This window comes from Myodes glareolus, chromosome 26, assembly GCF_982192425.1.
Source record: "Myodes glareolus chromosome 26, mMyoGla1.1, whole genome shotgun sequence".
Lineage (NCBI taxonomy): Eukaryota > Metazoa > Chordata > Mammalia > Rodentia > Cricetidae > Myodes > Myodes glareolus.
In genome coordinates, this window is record NC_142051.1 from 35,587,252 (window position 1) to 35,614,439 (window position 27,188).

Genomic DNA, 27,188 nt, shown 5'->3' on the forward strand with positions numbered 1-27,188 from the left:
GATGCAAGGGCAGACCTGAGAGTCCACGTCCAGGAGCTGGATTCCTGACCTTCCACATCTGGAAGGTGGATGACTCAGAACCAACATGTCACACAACTGGAATGAGGCAAGCCACTTGGCAGGCTGGTGAGAGCATTTCTAGGAAGGATCCTGGAGAGACGCCCCTCCCTCTGAGTGGGGACACGCGCTGACATTTACCTAAGCACAGAGCTCTGGAGCAAAGGGGTCCTGCCTGCCTGCCTGCTGTCACTTCTTCCTGGTGTGCCCATGCGTTGATTGCCACAGCTGTCACTGTCCTTCTCTGACACCGGCTTCTTTAGCCTTCTGTTGTGGACTGATGGCTCCCAGGTCTCCAGGCCTTCAGCGGCAAACTGGGACCACTGATGCATCCGGCCTCATGGACTGAGTCCATGAACAGACAGATGTCCAACGTCCAGGGAGTCACTGGACTATCCGGTCTCTATGAGATAAGCCAACCTAATACATCTTTTTAGAATATATTTATCCCATCAGTTCTGTTCATCTAGAGAACCCTACTAGCGTGTTCTTACCCCTGAAACTTCAGGGCTGGTTACAGTGCGTTAGGGAGGGCAGAATAAATGCTAACAGGAGGGAAGATAAAGCGAGCCTGTTGCCTTGACAATGCTGGACATTTGTATTGGGTCCACCATCAGGACCGTAAGACTAAGATGAGGATGAGGTCCGAGGGGGGACCCCAGGAAGCACCTGGATGCTTTGTTCTATATCTGGGGGGTCTTAGGTCGAATCTTCAAGGTTCATCTTCAAAGCCCTTCCAAAACTTCCATACCAGTCTTGAACATTGCTCTTCTCAAGTCTCTGACCATTTAGCTGTAGACCTTGACCTCTGGTCATGTATCCTTCAAAGTCAAAGTACCCGACAAAGAGCAATGCTTACAGTCCCGCCCACTGGGCTCTGCCCTCCTCTGTCCTTCCAGATGTCCCCGGGCAGGGACAAGGACAGACAGCAGTGGCCTTCCAGCTGGCAGGACGCGTCACTTAACATCTCCAGACCAGGCTGGCCTTTCCCACTGGCGGATCATTGGACAAGAATGCTCCACAATGGTGAAGGGACAGGCAGGGACTCTGTATAGGAACAGGGGAGAGGATGTGCTCACACTAATTCTATGTGCCTTCACAGCCTGCTCTGGTCTCAGCTCTGAGCTGATGGAGCACGACTAGAAACCAGCACTTTCTATCAGGTGGATCGGGACATCAGTGGCCCACAGTCTCTAACACTCCCAGTAGCAAATGAGAGTTGTTTCTTCAAAGGAGAATAATTACCCTCCTGAAGGGGGTATGATCTTACTCCTAGACTCTTGGACTTCCCTCGTAATTCTCCTTTAGAGAGTCTTTATGTTCAGAAAGTCTGTGCTCCGCGCAGCTTCCCACTGTCTATGCGGCTCAGGTTGGAACTAGGCCTGCCCTTACCCACCAGCTATGGCAGTCAGGGAGGCCACAAACATGACCACTACCAGGGGCTACTTCCCAGAACTGGGAGCTCTACCCCAGAGAGCCCCCCGCAGGGACATCTATACCAATTACTCTCCGTCACGTGTGAGCATGTTTTGCAGGTGATGGATGACAAACGGCAAAGACACCCTAGACATTGCTTGGTCAGGCAGCTTTAATCAAGTTCATGGTCAGCTGAACAAGTGTGAATCCAAGAATAATCCTGTGCCATCCCGTACACGCTGGAACTCGTCTTCACTGTGGTCACTTGTACGGTGTCGAAGGCGGGACCCACTCCTGGATCTTCTTTCTCGTGGTGGAATAAGGAACATATTGCTCTGGAGTGCCAGTCACGTTGAACTTGTGGTTTGCCCAGATGAATTTGCGGGCAGTCGGCGGTTTTGTCGTTGGAGGGTCATCAGTCATGCAGTGAAGCCAACGGTGCCTGGAAGAGGAAAGACCCCAGTTACAGTGTATGTCAACAGCAGCACAGCACCCAGAAACCCTGCCCGGCAGCACTCAGCCGTGCGCGCTGGCCACCGTCATCACTAAGTCTCATCATATTACAAATAAAGAAAACGATGCCGTTGGATCATAACACAGTATTGCTTATAACGAGGGTCCTGACTGTGGATGTGACCATGTTACTCTAGAGTCGATCTTAGACAGTGGAGGAATGGGAGTTTACGGGCTCATTCTGGGTATTTAATATGCTCAGGTTACTCTGGCTCACAAAGCCTCAGTTTGAAATTCATGGGGGCTCTGCTGGAGAAAATGGTTTCTGCATGGTTTCTGCATGTGTTTTCAATTCAAGCTGGAGCCTGAACACCACAGAATAAACAACTTGTATTAAAAATACTAAATCTTGGCACTGGGGACTTAGTGCCTAGTTCTCGTTCTCTAGTCACGTGCGTGCGTGCGTGCGTGCGTGTGTGTGTGTGTTGGGGTGGGGGTAGAATGATAAAAACAGGCTGAAGTGTGAGCACTGCTTGAGCCCAGGAGTTCCTGGCCAGTCTGTGCAACATGAGATCCTGTCTCCTATAAGCAAACTACATGCTTAAGATTCAAAGGAGATTTTGGTGAAAACATAGCTATAGCAATACAAACTATGTAAGTGTCACAAGCCGTTGTTCAAAATACACTACATTCTTCCTTTAGAATGAACTGACCAGCTACACAAGAAAGCTAGTCAATTCTCAATAGCAAGAAGTAGTTGTTACCTTAAAAAATATAAGCCAAGTACGGCCACCTTACTGTTTTACATTTGTCTTTATTTTCTGAAGCAGTACTCAAGAGGCATAGGCTGTCATTACTGAAGGTACCGGGACTCAGAATGCACCAGAAGATCAGAGGGGCTTCTGAAAAGGCACTCAGGTTAATGGAATAAGAATACAGCTTCCAGAGCTGCAGGCTTATCACAGTAGTAGAGAGATGGTTGGGCACGATGAGGCCTGAGTTAGAACAACACTGTAAAGCAAAATGAAACAGAACTTCCCAGCTCCTCAAGAGGTTAGAATTTAATGTGGGCTAGGTGGCTTGTAATCAGTATTGAGGTAGAGGTAGGGAGAGGAAATTCAAGACGAGTCTGGGCTACATTAGTAAGAGCCTATCTCTAAGCTAGCATACAAACAGATACATAAAACCATAGCTTGAAATTCCTAAGTGTTTGGGTTTCAAAGAACATCTAATTAAATCTCAAGAGGGGTAGAGAGATGGGTCAGCAGGCAAAGGTGCTTCCCGTCAAGGCTGAGGACCTGAGTTCAGAACCCACGTGGGGAAGAAGAGGGGTCTACTGACCCTGGACATCCACGGCAAGCATACTATACACACAAGCACTCACAAATACACACACACACACACACACACACGCGCGCGCGCACACACACAGTATAAATAAATGCACGTTTCAAAGGCTATTTGATGGAAGACTTTAAGATCTGGCTCAACATAGAGTAGAAATGGAAGAGCTCAGTAAGGAGAAAGGACTCCCAAGTTCAAGAGATAAAAAGGCAGCAAAAGCAGAAAATGTACGCGGGGGAAAGGGAGCAGAGAGAAGCCATCACATCGGATTACTCCAGACCCTGGAGCATGGAAGCTAGAGAAACCACTTCTGCAGGAGAAGGAGTCGCAGAACTCCAAGAGGGAAGTGATGACTTAGCCACAAAGATGAAGAAGAAAAGGTTGTACTCCAACATGAAGCTGAGCGCACTGCTAGCGAGGACTGGCTGCCAGCAGTAACTGATGGGCACAGATGGGCAGCTGGCTAAAACCAGTAAAAATACATACACATGGATATATATTATATTGTGATGTATATATCACAATTCCTATTTGAATCTAACAATTGTATCATGATCAGCGAGCAATGAAGAATTAAAAAGCCTGTATAAAACAGATTGGTGTCTACCTTACAACCTCTAAAGAAAACAGGATTACTTGAGTGAATGGGACCAACAAGCCAGGACTAGTAACAAAATATGGAGACCCTTGAGGCTGCTGGTTGTGGGACAGGTTCTGTCAATTACTAAGGTAGCTGTCAAGTAAGACTGTCCCGTCCCAAAGGCTTTATGTGAATTTAAGGCACAGTAGAAAGGGTGGCCTTTCATCTCTCTGAGTCAGATTAAGTAATAAAAAAACTTTTTTTCAATTAATTACTTTCAAGACCACTGAAGGTTAAAATGATATTTAAGAAATCGTAGTCTAAAGCCTGCAAATGCTTATTTGATAACTTACGTGATAAATGGAAGAATTTGTAGAAAAATAGAAAAAGGAAGGAAAATATCATTTTTATAGTAATTTATAAAATTTGAAATCCTTGCAAAGATACACACAAGCATCAGGAAACAAGTAAACAACAATCCATCATCAGCCAGGCCTGGTAGCACACGCCTTTAATCCCAGCACTAGAGAGGCAGAGGCAGGCAGGTCTCTGTGAGTTTGAGGCCAGCCTGAGTTACACAGTGAGACCCTTTCTCTCTCTCTCTCTCTCTCTCTCTCTCTCTCTCTCTCTCTCTCTCACACACACACACACACACACACACACACACACACACACATTCTGAAACCCAATCACATACACACAAGCTATAATCATTACAATAAGCTACAAAGAAATAAGAAAATGTTTATGGCCTGCAGGACTAATAATATAACCCTTCTGTTTTTGTTATAATTATTAAATCAAAGGGAAAGAAATGGTACCTTTAGAAGTATTTTATTTGCAAAGGGTCGGACTTATTTGAATGACTTAAAGATACCAACATTTTAAGAGCAGTGTCTGCAACCCTGGTGACTGATGTTGCCTAGAGATAAGATAGAAAAGCTTGCCTGAGCCCTGAGACCACAAATAAGGACAGTGGCAAAAAGGATCGGAAAGTTGCAAAGACAAAAAGAGAATTTATAATGACAAAGTATAACACTAGGGAAAATCAATACTCAAATACACTGAAGTGAATCAACATAACTGGAAACAAAGATGTGAAATCATAATTACTGCAACTCTTCCCACCCCAAGTTGATATAAATTTAAAAAAATCAAATATGCTTTATAAGATGGCCACTCAAAGCTTGTTAACATAAGGACTATTAATTAAATAAAATGTGAATCAAATCCCCAACAGGTTCTCTTTCAGAATTCAATGACAGCATTCTAGAATCAGCTGGACGTCCATCCAAGACAAGTGTGGATGCTGGAAGCCAGGAGGACTGTCACTAGCAGATACCAAATGTTAGATCACAAACAAAAGAATGTGCACAGCAGACAGGAAGACATCCTGTCCCCACAGGCTCAAGCTAACCAGAGGAAGGGCTGGACTGTCGCATCATTGGGAAACAAAGATTTCTCAGCACACTGCTAGGATGGATTTGTTTAAAAAAGAAAACTAATTTAGATTTCCCATTACACATCAAAAAATTCCAGAGTCAAAGTGCTTAAAAACAGCAAGAGGTAACTAATCTTCTAGAACAAATACTTTAGGGAAAATAAACATCTAAAATGTCTCAGTAAATATACAGTTTATTTGAAATGTTTACTAGAATACAAGATGTGTCATTACACACTTTGATTTTTTTTTAAAAAATTTCTTCCAAGCTGTACAAGTCATATATGTTATATTTAATACTCTTTCTTGTAGAAATCTGCCTTAAAGAAAAGGAGACACCTGGGCCACTTATGCACATGGAGGATGTTGATCACAGCCTTATTCGTAATAGTGAGAAAATGGAAAGAACGAAGCCAAGAATAAAAGGGAATGCTTGAATTATGCATGGCACAGCCACTGGGCTAACCTCTCACTATAAATTACAGTATAGACTACTCTATCACTTGACAAAACATTTGCCACATTTTAAGGTTTAAAAGCAGGTTGTTTGGTCAAAAAGAATTTTTTTTTCAAGACAGGGTTTCTCTGCAGTGTTGGAGACTGTCCTGAAACTTGCTCTTGTAGACCAGGCCTGCCTCTACCTCCCAAGTGCTGGGATTAAAGGCGTGCACCACTACTACCCAGCTGTTTGGTCAATTTTTAAAACAATACTTAGCATTTGTAAATCATGGGCATTGTTCTCAACACTGCAAAAACCATTAATTCATTTATCCTTGTAACAAGGGAAGTGGAGGTTATAGCTCCAATTTAATAACCAAGGGATCCAGTGCAGAAGACTTTAAATGGTTTGTCCAAGGTGGCAGAACAAGGACATTAATCATTAAAACAGGGGCTGGACAGACTGCTCAGTGGTTCAGGGTACTGACTGCTATGGCTGAAGACCGGAATCCAGTTCCTAGTAACCACTGCAGGGAGCTCAGCTACCTGTAACCCCAGGCACAGAGTATCTGACACCCTCTTTTGGCTTCTGTAGGCACCCACATACATGGCAGACAGAAGGACAGATACACACATACATACAGACAGACACACCAAAAGAACAAAATTTTGGACTTGGACTTATGGTTCAGTGGTTAAGAGCACTTATTACTATTGAAGAGGACCCATGTTTGATTCTCAGCACCATGTGGTGGGTTTAACTTCAGCTGAGGGGATCTAATGCCCTCTTTGGCCCCAGCAGGCTCCTGCATACATCTGGTGCATATAAACTCACAAACGCACACATACACACAGAATGAATTGAATTAAAACTTTCAACATGTTAAAGAATGGACCCCAAAGTGTATATGCACACAGAAAAGGAGATCAGAACAATACAGATCACAATGCTGATGGTTATTGTTTCCATCTGGCGGTGTAACAGCCTGCTTGTTTTCTTCATTGTTTTCTGTAACAAACACATATTACTTAGAAGAAATCAATTGTGTTAAAAATGAAATATCCTGTATCAAACCAATTCAGGAAATGGTTTATAAATCCTACCCACGTCTTCTGTCATTATTTTGAGATTATAGATTCTATTGACTTCCAGTCTTACTTCACTTAAGGTTCCAGTGAAAGCAAAGTCACTTCCTCTGAAGTACACAATGATTTAGTGGTAGACAGATATTTCTCTCAGTCTACCTTAATGAATGTTTTTCTAAGGTCATTTCTACAATGCAATCTTTCACTATGGTCACACAGAAATGTTGAAAGTATCTATCTATCTATCTATCTATCTATCTATCTATCTATCTATCTAATTTCCTACTTGTAATATACCCAGAATGTACCACGGTCATAATAATCTATAAATGCAATAAAGATTTTTTTAAAAATTCTGGACATAGGCAACAAGAAGAATTCTTTGTTTTAAAAGGATAACCCCAGCTTATTTCCACAACCCAGGTGTAGAAATTCTATTAACTTTTTTTGGTAAAATGTAAGACTCCTTTGAGGATGCCTGCAACTCCAGCATGGTAACACACAGGACAAACAGACTACCAGTCCAATGCCAGTCTTGGATGGTAGAGCAAGCTTCAGACTGGGCTACACGAAACCTTGTCTCAAAACCAAAATCAGACAGAACTTGGTGTGGTGGCACACACCTGCCAATCCAGCATTCAGGGGACTGAAGTGGGAGAATGGGGAGGTCGTGGCCAGCCTGGGCTACATAGCCAGACCTTGTATTTTTAAAAATGATAGGAGAAAAATCTAATCATTCAATTTGTGGTTTCTTAGAACATATTTGTATTCTTGTTTTATGGTCAGAAAACAAACATCAAGAGGGACCTATTTTAAGCAAGGTACATGTTGCAAGCCTTTACTCCTAGTGCGGGAGGGGCAGAGGCAGGTAGATCTCTGAGTTCCTGGCCAACCTGGTCTATGTAGTTCCAGACCAGCCAGAGCTACACAGTAAGATCCTGTCTCTAAAAAGGAAGGCGCGGGGGAACACTGGAGAGGGAGCTTGGCAGGCACAAGCACTTCCTGCTTTTGCAGGGGACCCGGGGCCTATTCCCAGCGCCCACATGGAGGCTCCTAGCTGTAACCCCAGTTCTGGGGGTAAGGCTAAGGAACTCCTCTAGCCTACGAGACAGAAGCACGCTGACATACACGCACGCAAGTCAGTTATACACACAAAACAAAACCAAATCTGTTTTAAAATCCTAAAGGAGTGTCATTTTTGCATTAAGGACTTAAATTGATCATTTTCTCTAAAAATAATGATTGCTTCCCAGAAAATATATCTATCTTCATCCGACAAGCTATTATGTGCTCGGAAGGTTTTAGTATGGGAATTGGGGAAACAGACAAGAAAGATAAAATACACAATAAACACTAAGCATTTACCTGACAATTTCACGATTTCACTTTTTTCAAATTAGAAAAAAATATATCCTGAGTTAGGTAACCCAGACCCAGAAATATAAATATGGTCCTTCACATAAATAGTATAGCTTCCAGGTTAGTGTTTTTAGGGGACTCCTAAGTGTGCAAACAAGTGGGTCTCTGCATTTGTCCATTTCTTGTTCTCTTCCTTCTGTTGGTTTGTTTCATCCTATTCTGTGTGTTAGTTTGTTTTATCTTCTTACACTTTATTATTGTCCCTTCTAAGCCCAATTGTTTTCTAATGAGACAGAAAGGGGTGGGTCAGGACGGGAGGGGAAGTGGGGAGGAGCTGGAAGTGGAGGAAGGGACACTATAATCAGGATACATTGTATGGGGGGAGGGATCTATTCTCAATAAAAGGGAAATTAAAAAAAAATGCCAGGCAGAGGTACATGCCAACAGGGAAAGAATGACAGTGTGAGGGCAGCGCGCCTCTTCTGCACAGGACATGCGAGGCCTAGAGAGACAGCCTCCATGAAGAGCCTGGAGCAGGAACGCCCTCACAGTTTAAGAGAAAAACAGAGTCAATGAGGTCAAACTCAAACGTAAGGCAGTGTTCAGAGCTGGAAAGCACTGGGATCATACAAGGCTTGTGGACCAAGTAAGCGGATGGGAACTGTATCCTCACTACGAGGAGAACACAATACGCCCTACATGAGGTTTCAGAAAAAGAAAGGGGGGGTTGGAGGTAAAGCCCAGTGATGGAGTGCTGGTCTCACATGCATACCCCCTGGTTTGAGTCTGCAAATTCAGTCAATTAAGATAATGAGCAAAACCCCCAATATAACACACACATACACACACACACACACACACACACACGAAACAAGAGCGAAGATGACGAGCCCTCAGACTTTATTATGGGCGAGGCATGGCTCAGTGGTACGGTACTAGCCTAGCATCCACAGGCCCTAAATTCAATGCTCAGCACGGGAAACAAAAACCAGATAAAGCCCAATCACTAATCTCTCCCACGGCAACACTGGCAGTGGGCTGCACGAATGTAATCAAGTCATTTGGGCTGTAGCTGCTGAAGCCAAGCAGGAGGCAACTGTGGCTTGGGCTCGAGTGACATCACTGGGCAGCAATCAGATGTTTAGTCCACGCAGAGAGAAAAGCAGTGGGCTTGGCAAGGCGGCTTAGCTGGGAAAGGTGACTGCCAGAAAGCCTGGAGGCCTGAGTGAGATCTGGACTCTACATCAACATGGGAAGAGAGCACCAACTTCACCGCCCCCCCATCACAAACACTAAGAAATACAATTTTAAAAAGAAAGTGGAGGGGAGGTACAAAAGGATGGGTGGCCAAGATAGCAATGGAGCAATCATGGAAATACCAGAATAGTTCACGCTAACAGTGACACATTAATAATAATTTAAAAGGAGTAAAGCAGGAAAAATAAATTGGCAGATGTTCGAGAAAGAGGAGTCAAGATGACCCTTAAGTTTCTGGCTTGAGTAAAAAGAATTGCTTATGTGATCAGAACAGTTGCTTGATAGGGCTGTTAGTCTCCTATTCACTGAACATTTGAAGAATTGGGAAAATAAAATATATTAAATTTATAGATGTAACCTAACTAAAATGCTTAAAATAATGTAATGAACTAAATTTGTAAATAGATATAACTGTTGAGGAGGATTAAATCCTTTCCATTAGAGTTTATCAAACATTCATCAAAGAACAAGAGAAAATGATTATTCTTTATTTTTATGCAAAAAGTATTCAATTTACTAATCTTGTTATTCTGTTTATGAGCTAAGCCTTGAGGCTTAAGAACTACAGTTTGAGATTTACAGCTGCAATAAATGGGATGTTAATTTTAAATACGAATTGCCATTGTACAAAAGCCCCAGTTCCTGGAACACTCAACTGACAGAATGTTTGCTGAGATGCAGGAAACGTCTGGGGGGGGGGGCACAAACTCTGTGCATATGTCAGAACTATAAGTGTTTATTATTTATAACCGCAAACTTTCTTCTAAAGAGGATGTGACCAAGACTGTTATCTCTTCTCCCTGCTGTGGTTCTTATGGAACAGAGGCAGCAGCTACCCAGGAGGCTGAGGTAGGAGGACCCCCTGAGCCCAGGAGTTCAGAGCTAGGCTAGACTCCACCTCTCAAAAACAACACCTTCCTTTGCTCCAGCAGCTGACCTGTATCAGGTGAGGGAAACGGCAAGTACGCATGCTCAAAACCCAAGGGATTCAGAGCTTATTTCTGGCTGCACCCCATCCCTCGGATTTCCAAGGTTTCCCTAACAGCTGCAACCTTTAATAATCAGGCTTTGCTTTGCTTTGTGTTTGCAGAGCTCCAGAATGAACTCAGGCCTCATGCACCACACACAGATGCTCTACACTGAGCCCCACCCATCACTACCTACATCTCCTCCCAGGCTGCCCACCCACCTGCCGGACTACCTTTCTTCTATAATCCTCTCTCCCTGTCTCCCTGGTACAAGGTATCTTGTAGCTCAGGCTGGCCTCCACCTCGTGATTCTTCTTCCCCCACCGCCCTACTTCTGGAAGGACAGGCATGGACCAGCACAACCAACTCCATCCTTTCGATTTCACTTGCCACTATGGTACTGACCCAAAGAATCACGCTTGACTCTCCTCTGTCTACCTCACCTACTCCACACAATCCCTTTCCATGGCCTTATTCTTTACAAAAAAAAAAAAAATTAGAACACAGTCCAAGAGGAGCAAAGGAAGGAGGGAGAGAGGGGGGAGAGACGGAGGGAGGGAGGGAGGGAAAGAGAGCGAGATGACAGTATACAAGGAGACATAAGTGCTCCACACTGAGGAAAATGACATGTTAGCTAAAAATGAACAGAAGGTGCCACCAAGTGGGCACACAGCATACACGCTGCAGAGAAAAATCTAAGCAAGCCATTAAACCACAATTTGGAGTCAATTCAGGGCTCCCATACGTCAAGTCACAACAGTAAATCTACTCTACTGATGTAAGTGGGAACGATAATTTTATAAGCATGAAATAATCCAAACATTCTAATTCTCCACACTCAGTACATTTTAACTCTGTCAGGTTTTATATTTAATTTACTCATTATTTATTTGTTTTTTATGTCTGTAAGTCCATGCACAGGCTAACTACCATACCCAGTGAAAATTAACTTTTGTGCATTACTATCTAGACAGGGATAGTTAATTTAAAGATAAAACTGGGGAAAATAAAAGTGGTATAAATATGTATTATTTACTTAACTAAATATGGAGGTTATTCTATACGAGCAATGGAACTAATGGAAATTCCTGGAGAAATTAAAATCTTACTGCTGATCCCATCAGGGAAAAAAAGGGTGACAGGAAAATGGAAGCCCCGAGCTGTACAACATTATTATTCTGCCTGACTGTATTCATTAAGTGACTGTGAACTCCCGGAGGGCATATATATTGCACTTCTCACATAAACGCATCCCAGTCCTTGACATGTAGTGAGGCCCTCAATTAATATTAGCTGCATGTAAATAGAGCGTTATGCTCGGTTACAGACAGTACTGTGTTCTTCCTTCAAGACCCACCCAGCCCCCAGTGCCCTTCCAACATCTGTACCACACACACCCTCTGCTTATCCACAGAGGGACCCAGTGGCTGCACCGGCTACTGGCAGACTGATGGAAGCAGAGCCAAGGCGAGAGCCATAGAGTGAACTCGCTTCCCCGCAAGACTGGGGAAGAATAAGCGAAGCTGACAGGATGACTAAGGATTTCTGATTTGAACAAAATTCACCAAGGCCTTGGACGATCTGTCCCCAGGTGAGACTATGCAGCTGCTGAACAAGCTGCAGACTATCAAAGGCCTCCCTGGCACCTGAGGACTCAGCAGAAGACAGGCACCGCGGCCTGCCAGCTGGGCAGCGTCTGATGTTCCTCTCCCTGAGAGCTCGCGGTCACTGAAGCAGGAGACAGCTCAGCCAGCCGTCCAGGAGCTGTGTTCTCTCCCCCTCTAGACGACACCGCACATAGTCTCCGGCGAGAAGAGTCGCACCGACAGGTGCAGGAGCTGGCCTGTGATTAAAAGCTTCACGCTCCCCACCTGCCAACCTCTCCACAGACAGAGGCGCAGCGTTAGAATTCCCATTCCTCAGGGAGCTTGCCAGTTCCAAGCACACCAGCCCTGAGGCACGTCCAAACACGCCTAATGAACAGGCTTGTGTGACTCCTTGCAAGCCATAAGCAATTTACCAATCCGAGCTCAATTTCTAGCAAGACAGTCAGTCGGTCTGTTCTTCCCTGGTCTCCAGAGCAGCAAGCGAGGCATTGCCACCGAAGGCCATATTCTTTTAAATTACACAGTACACTGGCTAAAATCACAGCAAATCCCTGTCGCCAACACCAACTTCTATCCTGACTTCCAATGAGTGGTTTCAACTGACTACTCTTCTGCCCCAGCTGTGCCTACAAAGAGAACTTCTGACTCCCAGGCCTGCTTCCCCATACCATTCGGCTTTCCCTACCTTGGTAACTCTACCATCACTGCCCGATCAAAGACACGGAAACAAAAGACACAACAACAAAGACAAGTAATTAGAACTTAAGATGAACAAATGATCTGAACAGGCTTTTACTGTTACTGGTATTTAAGACAAAGTCTTGTTTTGTAGGACAGGCTGGCCCCAAACGTTCTCTGCTTCTCCCCCCATCTATGGAGAGCCAGAGTTCAGGTGTGTGTCACCAGGCCTGGCTCCTTAATGAGCATTTCTTTTTCCTTTTCATTTCAAAGTTTTACATAGATCTTACTTTCGCTTCCTGTAGCTGTGATCCAGGCCTCTCAAGAGGGCCCCCAACAATCTCCTTTTCTGGACTCACCCCTTTGTGCAACGCCCATTTTTAGAGTGGGGACTAATTGGCTCGCTCCTAACAAGCAGAATGTCACTTCTAAGATTAGGTTTGGAAAGCCTGGCTTCCACCTGGAGAGGACTCTTTTGCTTTCTCTCCAACTTTTGGCTCCGGGGAAGCCAGCTGTCAAGTTATGAAGTATCTCTGTGCAAAAGGACCCCTGTGCGTGTGGCAGTGTGGTCTTAAAGAGTGAAGACGTGGCTACAGCTCCGGATGGCACCTCCACTGTAGCTCTGTGAAGGCCCGGAGCAGGGGCACTCAGAGGAAACACCCAATTGCTAACAAAGAGAGTGCGAGCCAACGTCTGCTGTGCCCCGTGACTGACAATGACTCCCACCCTAAACTGCAGCTTGTGTCACCTGCACGCTAGTCTAGGCGCTACCACCTCCTACCAGACAGCTAGCTGTACAGCAGCTTCCCGAGGGATTAGCCTAATGCCTGAACCTCCTTCTTGAAACTACACAGCAACCAGAATACAAACGCCAAAGTGGGGCCAAGCTGGGGAGGGAGGAAAATATGCCCAGTATTTCACAGATATATGAAAATGTCATAATGAAACTCATTATTTTGTATGTTAACCCAGCAAGGTGAGCTGGAAAATTCATGCTAAGAGGGGTGCCCCTAGGAGCCGTCATGTGTGGGTGCTGGAGGCAAAGTGGGGTCAGGAGGAAGTTCACGGTGGGAGGTGGCAGTCTACGGGGACCAGGACGGAAGCACTGACTTAGTTACATCTAAAGAATGATCGAGTAAGTACAGCAAGCGGTACAGACTGGGGAGATGGGAACGGGATGTGCTGCTGACAGGGATATAAAACCACTAGGGGAATGTTGTGGACAGTGTGTGTTCAGCAACAAACGAAGGATGGTATCACAAGAAGCCTTCTGGTTGATTGTACATAGAAAAATCAAGCTCACATGATGCTGGTATCTAGTAAGTATGTAGCAGTATGTCCCCAAACTACACAGACCCTAGTTTGTAATACTTTATTGCTGGAAGTTGCTAGCCATCATCCCGAATCATTTTTGTCTTGAAGTCTTGTCTCTCCTGTAGGCACTCTGCCACTGAGCTCCACCCCTAGCCTGGTGCTTTCTCTTCCCTTTCTTTGAGAGTCTGTGTGTCAGGGGACATGAACATGCATGCTAGTGCATGCTTCACGGAGCAGTATATGTGGAGACGGCACGTTGACACAGTGTGTCTTCCTTTACTCACTACTTTGAGAGAGGCTTTCCTGAACCTGGGGCTTGCTGGCTGGACAGGCTGGTCAGCAAATATCTGGGGTCTTCTCGACTCTGCCTCCCAGTGCTGGGATTCCCGGTGCACACCACCACCCTGGGCTACGTGTGAGCCGGGGATCCAAACTCAGGTCCTCACACTTGCACAAGAAGCACTTTATCCACCGAATCATCCCTCTAAGCTCTCCGCATCTTCTTAAAAGAACACTTAAAGCCAGGCGGTGGGTGGTGGTGTGCGCCTTTAATCCCAGCACTTGGGAGGCAGAGGTAGGTGGATCTCTGTGAGTTCAAGGCCAGCCTGGTCTACAAAATGAGATCCAGGGCAGGCTTCCAAGTTACAGAGAGAAACACTGTCTCAAAAAACAAAAACAAACAAAAGAACACTTAAAAACAGCACCAAAGTTGGCCACATCAGTTGAGTCTTCCATAAGGAATTCGAATGCTGTATCTGACGCCTTTTGATGCCATTTTACCCACAGAAGAACCTCTTGCAGTTATCCTCTCTAAGCACGCTGTTTACCAACTATGTTCATGCAATACCCTAAATCCTTTGCTATTATCTCAACAATGTTCATAGCACCTTTACCGGGAAACACTATCTCAAAAGGTCTCTTTCCTTCCCTGCCCATAAGCATCTCTATTCCAGTAACATCTTGGCATCTCGGCTCTACTTCTAACTCTAGTTCTCTTGCTTCTTCTCTCACATCTTTTGTCTTCACGCCCTCTGAAGCCCTGAACCCCTCAGAGCCGCTCATGAGGGCTGGAGCCAGCCCTTTCGTATACTGCTCTTTTTACATCTTCCATGGGCATGTTCTTAGTATTCTCCAGAATGGTGACCACCTTCTGGAGAGGCTCACATCCATCAGGGGAGTCGTGACTGTAGTAGCTATAATCACTGCATGTATTTTGTAAATAATGTCTTGAAAGTCAGAATTACTCCTTGATGCAGGGGTTGCAGAAGGGGTGTGTGTTAGCAGGACTGTAAGCATTCATTTCCTTGTCCATCTCCCTTGGAGCCCTCAGGAAGTGTTGTCAGTGAGAGCGATGTTGGAAAGGAATCTCCACAGCGACATCAGTCAATCAGGCTGTTAGCAGAAATGCTGCTGTCTAGGCTTGGCCATCGCATTCACAGACTACAGGGCTTGCACACTTCCTCAGAGCACAGGTTTCTGGAACAGCAAACAGCACTGACTTTGCCTCTGCTGCATGGGGCTTGGAGAGTAACCCATCGAGCCAGGCACTGATGTCTCAACTCAAGTCTAGTGCAGAGAGAGCTGTTGCACCTGCATTGAAACTGTCATTTAGCATAGCCACCTTCATCAGTGATCTCAGCTGCATCTTCTGGATAACTTGCTGCAGCTTCTACACAGGTCCCTGCTGCTACACACGTGACTGTGACGTCATGGAAATGCTTTCTTTCCTTAAACTTCATAAGGCTCCCCCGCTAGCTTCAAACATTTCCCTGTGGCTTCCTCATCTCTCTCAGCCTTTACAGAAGGGGTGAAGAGCCATGATCTTGCTCTGGATCAGGCTCTGTCTTAAGGGAATGCTGTGGCTAATCTGATCTAATATCGAGACCACCAAATCTTTCTTTAGCAAGAAGTCAGTTCTGCTCTCCTAACGTTCACCTTTGCTGTGTATCCCTTTCAATCAAGACCCTTTCCTTTGAGTTCCCAGCTTAGCTAACTGGCCCGAGAAGCCTAGCTTTCAGCACATATCAGGAATATCCTTCTTCATTACACTCACGACCAACTTTGTAGAATGACGTTCAATGGCTTTTCAACCACTACACTATCTTGTAATCTTCAGATTCCATTCAACTTTCGTCATCTAGCAAAACTATTACAGCAAAAAAGGGCAGAGCTCACGGCTCTTCGGTTTCCTTCTGACTGGACTGGATGCCACGGCCCTGACAGGGCATCAGGCTGGATGGTACGCCCTAACCCATCTCCTGCAGAGAAGTCAGTGTTCACAAAGTGGAAACAGAAGCCGTGAAGTGAAAGGGAAGCACCTGGAACCGGAAAGCAAGGGCGCACTCTAAGAAGGATGGGGTCATTTCAAAAGCATCCAAAAGGCATTCCAAATGTGCCCCAGTAATCAAATTGAGCCCAATTTAATTAATAAAAAAACTAATTGGAGAAATTGATTATAATCCACTGACTCAAACAGGAATTGATACTAGCATAAATAGATTAAAAATATGAATGGGATATGAAACTCCAACATATTGCCTTACAAAATGCTAATTAACTACAAAAGGAAAACGAGTCATTTCTCTTTTAGGAAAACCTAGCAGACATCTTAATGAACTGACAGAAGTTATAATTACCACTGGGACAAATCCAGACTGGAGGCTACTTGGCAAAGCACAACAAGAAAAGCATGGCCTTATTTCTGTGACACCCTGTCCACATGCAGGACATGTGAGGAAACCGTCACCTTCCAAAACAGCTCTCACCCGTGCCCCTTTTCCTACTTATTGACTGATTGGTTTAGTGCTGCTGTGGACTGAGCACATGCCTGCACATCCTGGGCACGTGTTCTGAGCTGTATCTCCAGCCTGAAAACCAAACTAAAGCTCTTGGGGCGAGCATGGCTCTCGTGCCTACTCTTTTCTCTTTGTATGTAACGATTTCAGGTATTCTGTCATAATGATACAGAGCTAACATTATCCAATAGTAACTGTCTTTGAATATTCATGTATTTCATGAATATTCAGTTTTACAGGTGGCTTTGTGTCATAAAACAAATCTATCTATCTATTTATCTATCTATCTACCTATCTATCTATATACTTTTTATCCTATTGGTTTGTATTCCATCGATTTAGTTCTGAGGTTCAGTCCAAACCCCATGGTATATCACTGATAATTTCTTGAAATCGATGTTTAAATTGTGTTTAAACAGGAGATGTCCGAAATGTAGTAATTATACATGAAGGTACTGAGGCTTGATGGGGCCACATTTGGACACCCTACTTTGAAATGATTCAAATGTTGATCATACCTCAGAAAATGAGATCGTTTCCAAAAAGGCTGTTTAAAAGAATTTGTAAACCTGATCACAACCTCACCGCTCAGTGACTGCCAAAGAATCTGAGAGTAAGAAGTGAAGGTATCAACCATTGCCTGCAGTGTTCTGGGGTAAGAAGAGGGGGTATCAGCCATTGCCTGCAGTGTTCTGGGGTAAGAAGAGGGGGTATCAACCATTGCCTGCAGTGTTCTGGGGTAAGAAGAGAAGGTATCAACCACTGCCTACAGTGTTCTGGGGTAAGAAGAGAAGGTATCAACCATTGCCTACAGTGTTCTGGGGTAGTATTTGTCCTATCCTGTATCTCATCTCCCCCTCACTTGCATGCTACAGTCAAACTAGCCATACTGCTGTACTTATAACACACCGAGGAGTGCACGGGACACACCAAGGATTGTGTGCAACACACCAAGAGTGCGCGTGACACACCAGAGCTTCCACTGCTGAGCTTCTAGGGAAGATTCTTCCTGGAACTCCCGCTCCTCCTAAGTTCCCCAAATGTCACTTCCTCAAAGATTTCCCTGTCCCCTGTATTAAAATAACCTCCTAAGCAGAGCACAGTGGTCTATGCCGTTAATACCAGCTACAAGCACCCAGAAGTTGGGGCAGGATCATGAGTTTGAGGTCAGCATAGGTTATACAGCAAGACTCTGTCTCAACAAAAAAAAATATATACACACAGACACAGACACAGACACACAGACAGACAGACAGACAGACACACACACACACACACACCCTGGATTCCCCCATTGTTCTCTACCTCCTTCACATAAATCCCAGCTTCATTTTATCTTCTTTGCTTTCATGGTTACTTCGAATATACCCAGAAAAGGACACAAGATTTTCTGCCATAAGAACACACACTTGTTTTATCCAGTTCCCTCTGTAGTATCTACTTTAGTTTAGAAGCACTGTGTACTCAATGAAGCTGAATGTACAGCGATGATTAAGTTGTATCTGTTATTCATACCACACATGCATAATGCCACCTGGTTCTCTAATTAAAGACTAAACTCACCTTCAATTTTATTTTGTTTTGTTAGGCAGGACTACATTGTACTCCAGTCTGGTCTTGAATTCATGGCCATCCTGCCTCTGCCTCTGGAGCGCCAAGATCACAGGCAGAAACTATGACATCCGGGTCCCACCTTCAGATTTATGGATGGGAGGGAGGGAGAACTCCACAGCAAACCACAGCTAGCAGACTGAGTGAGGTCAGTCTAAGAACAAACAGAGCTCAGCCTGCCTCCACCACTTCTCCCCCATACAGAGAGGAGGCATCAAAGTCTACCCTTGGGAGACCCTTTTCACAGAGAAACCCAGCTCCCTCTCCTCTGTCGCCCTCAGGCAGCTGCCAGAGTGCTCCCGTCTTCTCCAGCTCTGCCTTCTCGTCCGTGTGATCTATACATGATCGTATATAAAAGGACTCGCTCGCTCGGCTCAACGGAACTTTGATCTTGCCAAAATTTTAATTCTAGTTTGAAATGGGCTTCATTCCACATAATTTAAACCAGCACCCCCTATTTCCCGGCTCCCGAGATGCTGACGCCAAGCACAAAAGCTAGTATCTAAGGGGACAGATGTCAGTCTGAACACAACGCACACATGCCTTTCATATCCACGCAGCACAAACTCCAGCTACAGACATCAGTCTCACAAAAGCAAGGTGGTCCCTCAGCTCACAAGTCCTGCGCTTGACCCTGAGGCTGTGGGTTGAGTCCTTTAACACAGAGAAATGCTTTGGTTAGGGGCGGCAGCTCTAGACCCGGGCAGCTCCCGGACTGTAACAGGGTCACAGCCTAGTCCCCTTAAAACACCAACACTAAGCCTAAGGTGCCACCTCTGAGCCGCTGCTGTTTCCCCTCTCACACTCAGTGACTTCCGGCAACGGCACCAGAGCTTCCAGTCAGTCAGAGTACCGGCCCAGGTGAGAGAACTTGGGAGACTGTTTTCCTTGCCAAGCAGCATTCTGGAAAATGGCTTGCCCAATCAAGTAGCCCATTTGACTCTAATAAAAGGCTGACTATATGAATAAAAAGTTGATGCCTATCTGTTATCTTAGTACTCGGGAAGCTGAGCCAGGAGGATCACCGTGAGCTCCAGACCAGCCTAGGCTATAGAATGAAGCCCTGACCCCACCCCCAACTTATATGTAAATAAACAAATGACTCATTGTCTTAGTTGTATTAGCCACATTTTAAAGTGCTTGGGACCAGATGTGCCTTCTGGGTTAGACTGTGCAGACAGAGATTTCCATCACCATGGAACATTCTATTGGGTATACTTAAACTGCTACAAAATAATAATAATAATAATAATGCTAGAAAAACAAGAACTCTCATAATGAAAACACAAATATACTTCATTATCTGAAAAACTTTGTGTGTCTCTCACCTACCAGCACCAGGGAGAGCTGAGTAGGCTGCCACCCTCTTGGAGGAGTCTGTGTTTCCAGCTCATGGCAATCCCCAGTTCCTTCTGTCTTCCGCCTGCATTTCACCTACACTGTAACATCCCAGGCCTGCTTTCCAAGAGTTTTAGAACTGAAGAGTGTACTGTGCGAGTCCCCCCCCCTCCTTTTCAATAGACCCGCAAGCCATGCCAGTGACCAGGTTCAATTAAAATCAAATGTCACAGCCAACCTAATGCATTAACTTTTGGGGTTACGTTTACTGCTGTTTGTTTTGTAGTACCAGGAGCTGAAAGCAAGGCCTGGTGCTGGGTGAGTGCTGTCAGTGAGCCATCGCCCCGCCCTCTTGTGCAGGCGGGCGCTGTCCTTCCGCCTCAGCCTTCTATGAGGACAGGATTCCAAGCTTGCCCCACTAGATCAGCAACTTTTAGCTGTGTCTTTGGTTTTTGAATTTTCTTAAATGAAAATTTCTAGGCCAACTGGGAAGGATTTTCAGAGTTTGTTATTTCAAGAATCAAAAAGAAATATTTAAAAAAATATTAAGTACTTTGCTCTGAAATATTTTATATAAATTTGCAGGCATGTTATGAAACCATAGGTTTTAGAGACTTAAGGAATCTTAGGGCTCTCGCTACATAGATGAGGAAACCACACCCTAAAGAAGCAGAGGGACATGGCTGGATTCAAACTGCTGGAGAAGTCCAGGGCCAGGTTTCTCTGTGGTGTGGGAGAATTATCTGTATTCTGTCAATCATATTTTAATAAAACGCTGATTGGCCAGGCAGGCAGTATAGGTGGGAAAGCCAGACAGGAAGTAGGGTGGAGCAAAGAGACTGGGAGTATTCTGGAAGCAGAAGCTCTCTCTCAGCCACTCCTGCACAGACCACCAAGAGGCAACATGTAAGCTGTCATACTGAGAAAGGTACTGAGCCCATGTGGCTAACGTAGATAAGAATAATGGGGTAACATAAGTTATAAGAGCTAATAAGTAGCCAGAGCTAAGGGCCAATCAATTTATAACCTTATGGAGTCTTGTGTGTGATTTTCTTTGTTGCTTGCTGGCTGTTGGGGTACTGGGAGGGACAAAAACCCCAACAAGCCGGCCCTCATACTACATCTCTGTGCCGTTCCCTTCGCTCGCATAGGTGATACGGTGCGTGTGTCTGCCCAGATGACCGCACCGTTATATATTACATACACGCATCGTCATTTTAACACGCATTCAAGGAAAGACACTCAAGCCGTCTGCCGAACTGGGGCAGCACTTTCTGTCTCAATGGAGGAAGATGGACGAAATAATGAGTGTTTCGAAGGCCAGGTCTAACAAGGCAGTACGGCTTCCGCTCTTTTCTCCAAGCACTCACCGGAAGAACATGAAGGGGTTCCAACCACAATCAGTGCTGACAGTCAGCATTAACTAATTGTCAGCTGCGAAGTGAACACGTCTTCAGCTGAGCCTGGAACTCTGAGGCCCCGGACATCCCAGAGAAGAGACCAGACATCTTGTTTGGCCTAGAGCCCCTCACTCACAAAAGTTATGGAAAGACAAGCGGTTGCAGCTTCAAACCACTTACGCTGTGGAGTAACCCGTATAACAGTGTCCCAGAGGCACCCTCTTATCACCAGCAAACGCCTGACAAGTAACTAGGCAATCGGTCCTTGGATAAATAGCGTGGCGGCTTGGCTTACCATTCAGGAGGCACCATGCTTCCATCCATATCCCAGAACGTGTTTTTGCCGTGCATTTCAGTGGTGTAGATGACCCATCGGTGACGGCCTGCGCGGAAGAAGATCATTTCTTACGCATCCACACATACCCAAGAAGACAGTACCACTGTGTTCTAACACAACGGGGATGCTCAAGGGACCACATCCTGGTGCACTGGGAAGCAGGCCTCATCACAGAACAGGGATTAAGCTGGGGGAGGAGGCTCACAACCTTTTCTCGGTGGAGAATCCTTGTTTCTTCCCAACTCCCCGACACAGAAATGAGCAGAGGCACGTGTGGTCCTGCCTGCCCTGGGGATTCCCAGAAAAGAGAATTCTTCAGAGATCAGAGCCAAAATGTATTCACAACACTACACGTTAATTCTAGGATTCTAAATAATTTAAAGCCAAAAAAGGGAACCATGTGATGCTTTGGAAAAGTGTGAAACTTATATATTAGGGGACTATTATAAATAATGGTTAGGTATGAGGACAGTTCATGTTTTCAAAATAGCATGGCTGTGCTGTTTTATTTAACAAATATCTGTGAAATGAGTTGAGCGGCCTATCTACTGCTTCTAAAACTGTTTCCAGGGCTAGGGAGAAAACTGGCCAGTGACGTGCTTTCCTTGTAAGTACAAGGACCTGAGTCTGATCCCCAGAACTCACATAAATTAATTAAATAAATAAACAAAAACGAGGCATGGTGGTAGGTACATATAATGCCAACTCAGTCAGAGATAGGTGGACCCTGAGGGCAAACTGGTGGCCAGCCTAGACTACTTGGTGAGTTCCAGACCAATCAAAGGAAAAAAGGTGAAGGCAAATAGTGCCTGAGGAATGATACTCAAGGTTGGCCTACACACACAGACACTCACACACACATGCACACGCGTGCGCGCACACACACACACCAAAACCGCTCTGTTTCCTTTAGGTCCATTGGCAGAACAGCTGAATTCAAGACCAGACTGTCTGGCACACAAAACACATTACAAAAAAAGAGAAGAACTGTAATCCAACCAGGCAGGGGACTGTCAAGGCTGATGGAATGGCCCATGGCAAAGGTTTGATAAATTAGGCCTTGGGAATAGATTTATACCATGACAGGGCTGACCCTTAGCAATTTCAAATAAGACATCCATTTTTAAAAGGTTGAAAGTCAGGGGTGGAGAAATGGTTCAGCAGTTAAGAGCACTTGTTGCTCTTACAGAGGACTTTGGTTCCGTTTCCAGTCACCCACACAATGGCTCACAGCCATTTGTAACTCCAGTTCCAGGGCATCTGTTACCTTCTTCTGGCTTCCATAGACACCAGGCATGCACGAGGTACAAACAAACATGCAGGCAAACACATTCATACCCATTAAATCTAAAAGAAAATTATTTTGATCTTGAAAGTCCATGTACACACTTAGCAATCACTTCCAGGAATTTTTTTTTTACTATTTATTTAAAGAATTATTTATCTTTATTTTATGTGTATGGGTGCTTTGTCTGCATGTATATATGTAAACCACATGTGTGCGTGGTGCTCATGGAGGTCAGAAGTAGATATCAGAAACCCCTGAAACTAGCATTACAGACAGCTGTGAGCTACTACGTGGATACTGTGAATTGAAGCCAAACCCTCTGCAAGAGTAGCAAGTATTGTTAATTGCACAGCTATCTATCTGCCCCCTCATTATCTACCCCCATTAATCCCTGCACTCGGGAGGCATAGGCAGGTGGAGCTCTGTGAGTTCGAGGAGAGCCTGGTCTACAAGAGGCGGTTCCAGGACAGGCTCCAAGGCTACAAAGAAACCCTGTCTCGAAAAACAAAACAAACAAACAAACAAAAACCCAAGTCTTTAAAATATACATAAGTTAAAGTATTAAAAGAGAAGTAAAATTTCAAGGGTCAAGGAGATGGCAGGGGCTTGCAGTCGAGTGTGAGGACCTGAGTTCGATCACTGCATCCTACACTGTGGAAGGAGAACGAACTCCCTCAAGTTGTCCTCTGACCATCACATGTGTACCATGGAACTCAAACACCCACACGTAAAAATAAGCCAAGAAATGCAATTAAAAACTAGGAGAAGAGAAATAAAGTAATCTTACAGCAAAAAGCACTTTTCACCTTGTTCTTCCTTGTTACCCCTGTACTTAACAGCTGAACCCAGGGCCTTGGGCACACATGGAAAGGGCTCTATCATTGAACTATTTAAAATTCTCAGCTCAATCCTCACTCTGTTCTAGACACTAAAATTTAATGTTTACAACAGTATATATCACATTAACGATCAGCAAAAATGAAGATACCTATATTTTAGTGCGAGAGCAGAGGAAAGAAGAAACAGAAGGAAAGTCAGTTTGATTCCTAACAACACAGGACTGAGAGGTAAGAAAACCCCTTGGGGCTCTCTTGCCATTTCTGTTATACGATTAAGTCTCTTTGGCAAAGATATTTCCTTGAACACTGGCTGCATCATCTATAAAAACCAGTTTTTAGGCGATTTCTTTTGGTTTTTGCTTTCTTTTATTTATTAATTGTTTGTTTGTTTTTGAGATATGGGCTCACTATGTAGCCCAGGCTATCCCGGCTAGCCTCCAACCTTTGGCAATTCTCTCGCCACTGCCTTCAGATAGCTGGGATCATGGGAGCCACAATGCCCAGTTCAGATTATTTCTTAACGTCTAGCCCAAGCCTAAAGTTCTGTGATTTGTGTTTAGAGGGTTATGGCTATAGAATAACATGCTAAGCTCTGGGGAACCAACTTTGCAGCCATGTATACTGTACTAGCCAGCAGATGTCTTGGCTTCTTCACCTGAAAGACGTGGCACAAGGTTGTCTAACAAGCCTACTTCAGGAATAACTCAGGTCATCAGGCTTGGTGGCAGGTATCCAAACTGGCTGAGCCATCTTGTTGGACCATCTTTTAGATCTTCTGTCGAATTTTACACTTCTTTCCAAGTACTTTGCAGAAGCTCATGCATGATACGGAAAACAGATTCAAAATCCCAACCCCAGCCCGATTATTCATAGAGAAAACACTGCACTCACCGAAAAATTGCTTGTTGTCCTCGTAGTATTTGTTTCCATATTTGTCTTCTCCCACCAAAGTACCGACTCGTATGTCATTTGCCCTGTAAGTATACGGGGTGGGGGGGAGGCATCTCAGAATGGTTCACTGTTCAAGACACAAACAGAGAAGCTGGGTGGTGGCGGCGCACGCCTTTAATCCCAGCATTTGGGAGGCACAGACTGGCAAATCTCTGTGAGTTAGAGGCCAGCCTGGTCTACAGAGTGAGTTCCAGGACAGCTTGGCTGTTTCACAGAGAAACGCTGTCTCGAAAATAGGGGAGACTACCATCTACTGCTGCATCAGCTACAAGAATGAGGAGATTTGGGGGACAGAGCTAGTTGTACACCTCTAGCCTTCAGTAGAAGGCTCCTGCCACTCAACGTTCGAGAATCAACTTTCCTGCTAAGAACTCTGGCATCTCCTGTGTTGTCCCAGTAGCATGTAGACAGGTGAGAAAAATGAACCAACACCACTGTGTGCTTACATTATACTGAAGACACGACCTTCAAGCCACAATGCACGCATCTACCTTCCCTGCACCCAGAGACACTAGTTAGCAAACTATTCTGCGAGTCAAAGAATGTTATCTTCGTATTCTGAACGTCTCCTGGATTTTCCAATCCACTACAGGCCTTCAAATTGTTCCCCGCAGCTGCTGCTGCTGCTTGCAGGACTATCAGGGACTGACGTGGAGGATAAGGATCGACTCCTTCAACTTTTTACTGTTCGCCAGCGCCGCGAGAAACTTTCCCAAGGTCACCGAGAGCTCGCCTGGTAAATTTACATCCCAGGACTCGGGACCGGTGCAGCCCAGAGGCGCTAGCCCTTGCGGCACAGCGCCCTCGCTCGGGACGGAGCCGGAGCCTTCCGAGTATGACAGCCCGGACTCTGAGCCTGTCGTCCTTGACTGAGTCTGTCGCCTCGGTTCTCCAAGGCGATCGAACCCGAGTCCCTTTCTAGGAAAGCAGCCGGTGCCGTCCCCAGAGTCCCGGGAGTCGAGTTCTGGCCTCCTACCTGAAGAAAATCTGTAGTAAGCCCCGCAGCCCGCCGTGGCCGGTGACCTGCTGCAGCCCGCGCCTCAAGACCTGCACCAGCTCCATTTTAACCTGCTGCAAGGCCCGCCCATCGGTGCTCCCGACAAAACTCGCCGGGCGGAAGCGGCCGTTTTTGCTCAAGGAACCGCCGGCTGGAGGTTCCCGAGCCAGAGGAGGCCGGGGAGCTCAGTGCGCACGCGCGGGTGGGAGTTCTGGAGTCCGCTGCAGACGCAGGTTGGTGTCCTCGTGAAGGTGAAGTAAGTTTAAATGATTTCACAGGCTGTATTCAGAAAGCAATCCTGTGGGGACGGTACACCAAACAAAGGTTCCTGTACGAACTTCAGTGTTTTCCTCCAGAAAACGATGGAAACCATTCCATAAATTCCTTACAGCGCTAGAAACCAAGGAATGCATTTCTGACCCCACATTGGTATTGTACCTCCCTACCGAGTGCACATGAGTTTGAATACACACGTTGGTGGTGTGTCAGTAGCGAGTGAGGAGGGATTGGAAAGTTTAAGGATTAGCTACTTTATTTAGTTACTAGGTTAGTATTCGAAATGTAAGCTTTGTGTAGGGACTGAAAGGACACTACATAGACTCCATCACATAGTTAACGCTTTGCAAAATAATACAGTAAATAACGCTGGCAAACCCATAACCGTAATAACCAGATGGGGAAGGAAGGGAGAAGATTCAGATTAATAAAACTAAAGACTAAAAATGGGGTGTTGCAACAGATTTCAATGAAATCTAAAGGATTATTACAGATTACTACAAAAAACTTTTTTAAAAAAAATGCTGGAAAATACAGGAAATGGATAAATTCTTAGACACATATGACCTACCAAAATTAATAAGAAAATATAAGCAGTATTTTAAGCATATCCACAGCAATCAATGACACCAAGGGCATAACACAAAGTCTCTTTACAAATAAAAGCCCAGAACCAGATGAATTTACAGTTGAATTCTACCAACCATTAAAAATAAAAGAGCAGACCAATGCTTCCCCAAGCGTTTTACAAAGCATAAGAGAAAGAACACTATCAAGCTTGTTCAAGGAAGTCAGCATTATCCCAGTACCAAAGTGGAATAAGGCCACTTCACAAAACCTCATAGAAACAAGAATTCTCAACAGAAGTCTTGCAGGCTGAATTCAGAACACATTGAGACTACACACCATGACCAAGCTGGTTGGCTGGAAGTATGACCTTAAGTACAGAAATCACAAGATTACCTCAACAGATGCAAAAAAGCCTTTGATAAAGTTCAACATCCCTTCATGTTAAAGCCCTGAAAAAAAAACTATAAATAAAGGGAACATATCTCAATATAGTAAATATTGGCCATGACAAATCTATAGTCAACATTGTATCAAATGTAGAAAAATGGAAAGCATTTCCTCTAAGATCATGAACAACACAGGGTGCTCACTCTTTACTCTTATTCAACATGATGCTCAGTCTTATCTAAAGAAACAATCAAGAAAAAGAAGAGATACAAATGGAAAGCAAGCAAGCAAGCAAGTAAAAAAAAAAAACACCCTCCTTGTAGATGATATGACCCTACACTTAAAAGATCCTAGATCCCACAAGAAATTCTTAGATCAGACACTTTCAGCAAAAGCAGGAT

At 44.8% G+C, this 27,188-nt stretch overlaps 1 protein-coding gene across 1 annotated transcript; it reads right to left on the bottom strand.

The window, feature by feature from the left end:
• Nucleotides 1–1,627: 1,627 nt before the first annotated feature.
• Ndufa12 (NADH:ubiquinone oxidoreductase subunit A12) lies at nt 1,628–25,686 on the bottom strand. The gene is made up of 4 exons (XM_048418559.3): nt 25,534–25,686; nt 24,498–24,580; nt 21,438–21,525; nt 1,628–1,915 (listed from the first exon to the last, which is right to left on the bottom strand). Exons 1-4 carry the CDS (start codon nt 25,617–25,619, stop codon nt 1,735–1,737), a joined length of 438 nt encoding a protein of 145 aa, XP_048274516.3. The 5' UTR covers nt 25,620–25,686; the 3' UTR covers nt 1,628–1,734.
• Nucleotides 25,687–27,188: the final 1,502 nt, after the last annotated feature.

Coding starts and splice junctions, on each gene's coding strand:
- Ndufa12 (XM_048418559.3), bottom strand. CDS start 25,619: ATGGAGCTGGTGCAGGTCTTGAGGCGCGGGCTGCAGCAGGTCACCGGC. Junction 24,581..25,533: donor TTACTACAGATTTTCTTCAG/GTAGGAGGCCAG, acceptor GTATACTTACAG/GGCAAATGACATACGAGTCG. Junction 21,526..24,497: donor GGACAACAAGCAATTTTTCG/GTGAGTGCAGTG, acceptor TCTTCCGCGCAG/GCCGTCACCGATGGGTCATC.